The sequence below is a fragment of the Octodon degus genome, unplaced genomic scaffold (assembly GCF_000260255.1).
Source record: "Octodon degus isolate 3935 unplaced genomic scaffold, OctDeg1.0 scaffold00007, whole genome shotgun sequence".
NCBI lineage: Eukaryota > Metazoa > Chordata > Mammalia > Rodentia > Octodontidae > Octodon > Octodon degus.
The window spans coordinates 9,278,401-9,280,301 of record NW_004524583.1 but is presented as its reverse complement, the minus strand read 5'-3'; the positions used below and the strand labels follow the sequence as shown (position 1 = coordinate 9,280,301).

At 45.4% G+C, this 1,901-nt stretch overlaps 1 protein-coding gene across 1 annotated transcript in view; it reads right to left on the bottom strand.

Moving 5' to 3' along the window:
- Window positions 1-1,901, bottom strand: part of Sptlc2 (serine palmitoyltransferase long chain base subunit 2) — a 118,130-nt gene that overhangs the window by 63,036 nt on the left and 53,193 nt on the right. The window contains exon 5 of the mRNA XM_023701341.1: window positions 1,671-1,684. Within this exon, the coding sequence (XP_023557109.1) occupies window positions 1,671-1,684 (14 nt within the window). The remainder of the gene's footprint in view (window positions 1-1,670; window positions 1,685-1,901) is intronic.

The window sequence follows — 1,901 nt, the reverse complement described above, 5'->3', positions numbered from 1 at the left end:
TAAATAGATATTCTCTAAATACAAAATAACAACAACAACAACAAAAGATTTCAACAAGGAATTTCCATACTTTCTTCCCTGAGATCAAACTAAAACTTAAGTCAGTAAAAACTCAAGTCACAGGGCCAGTAAGATAGCTCAGTAGACTAAGCACCTGCTTTGGCAAGAGCAGGGACCAGGGTTTGACCCCAGTACTCCATGCTGTGCCCCACCCCCCATGGTCAAGACAGTGACCAAGTCCTGGCGTGGTGGCACATGCCTGTAATCCCAGTGCTGGGGAGGCTGAAAACAGGATCACCACGAGTCCGAGCTGCACAGAGACCCTGTACCACAACCATAAATGAAAAAAGAAAAGGAAAAAACCTCAAGTCACAGTGGAGCTGAAATGAATGTAACATGGAGGTGTGTCTCAGGACCTTCAGTCAGAACACGGGTGACCAGACCACACGTGCTCTACTTCCAACTGTCAAGAGGGATAAATCAAACAGAATGGAACTACAGGTTATTAGAATCAGCACTCTGCTGCTCTGAACTCAGGTAGGTGTAGGCTTCAGCAATCTAAATTAATGTGTTAAATAAACTAATCTGAAACATTTAAAGAATTTAAGTTTTGCTCTGTAAAAGATGGGGGTGCAGTAATAGAGACTGAACTCAAGGCCTTCACAGTAAGCTACATCTCCAAGCCTTTTGAAGATTTTTCCATCTTGGGCTGGCCAAATAGCTCAGCAGATTAAAGCACCTGCAAACAGGCACAGGAGCCAGGGGTTGATCTCCCTGGGCCTGCCATGCCAGCCCCACCGCTCCGCCCCCTCCCAGTGCTGAGACAGCAATTTAGACCCAGTGTGGTGGGGCGCATATGTAGTCTTTGTGATATAGGGAAGAGAAACTCCCTACCTCGAGTGGGTGACCTCCAAATGATATAGGGAACCTCCAAATGACATAGGGAAAAATGATCTCCCGACCTGACCTGTACGAGTTTGTGTTCTCTAAAACCAAAGAAATAATTTTAGGAACAAATGGAGGTTATGAGCAAAGGATATTTATGAGGGGGAGAAAGCTCCTGTCCGAGAGAGGGACAGGAGGAGGGTCCCTTAGCGGGTTGTTTCCCCCAGAAGCTGTCTCTTCAGGGACTTTTATAGTGTAAAACTAAGCGGGGCTTAGGCGGAGAGAATGGGAACTCACTTAGGTGGATGTGGGGTGGGACAAAACTATGGTCAACCAATGAGATTACAAGCACCATTGCTCAGGTAAGACTGATTTAAGTCCAGGACCAAATGGGGAAGGGAGTTACATAGCAAGGGGGCATGAAAGTGAAACAGGAGCCATCAGATAAGGATTCTTTTTGGCTTTCTCAGGGTAATGATCAATCTGGGATGCTAATCTTTAGGGAGATTAGTGTTTGTTTGTTTGTTTGTTTGCTCTTTAGGGCTGGCTCACAGCAGGAGCATCCGTTCCTCCCACAGTTGTAAGGCATCCTGTCTTTTGTGCTGTCTCCTTCCAGGGCCTGGCCCTGTCTGACTGCCCATAATATTTCTATCTAACTGGGCTGCCTGCAACACCAGCACTTGGGACACTGTAAACAGGAGAATCACTAAAAGTCTAGTAGTGAGACCCTGAACAACCTGTAGACCCTTCCCTAAAATAAATTTTTAAAAAAAGAAAAAAATTCTCTATCTTGAGACAAGTTCTTTTAAGACACTAAATTGCCCTAGATGAGCTCAAAATTGCAACCCTCTAGTCTTAGCCTCCCAGAGTTTTGGGATTACAGGTATGTGTCATCACCCTGGACTTTTAAAAGATAGTTGCCAGTCTTGTTGTTACATGCCTGTAATCCCAGCATTTGGGAGGCTTCGGCAGGAGGATTGCCATGAGTTTGAGGCCAGTCTAGATTACACAGTGAG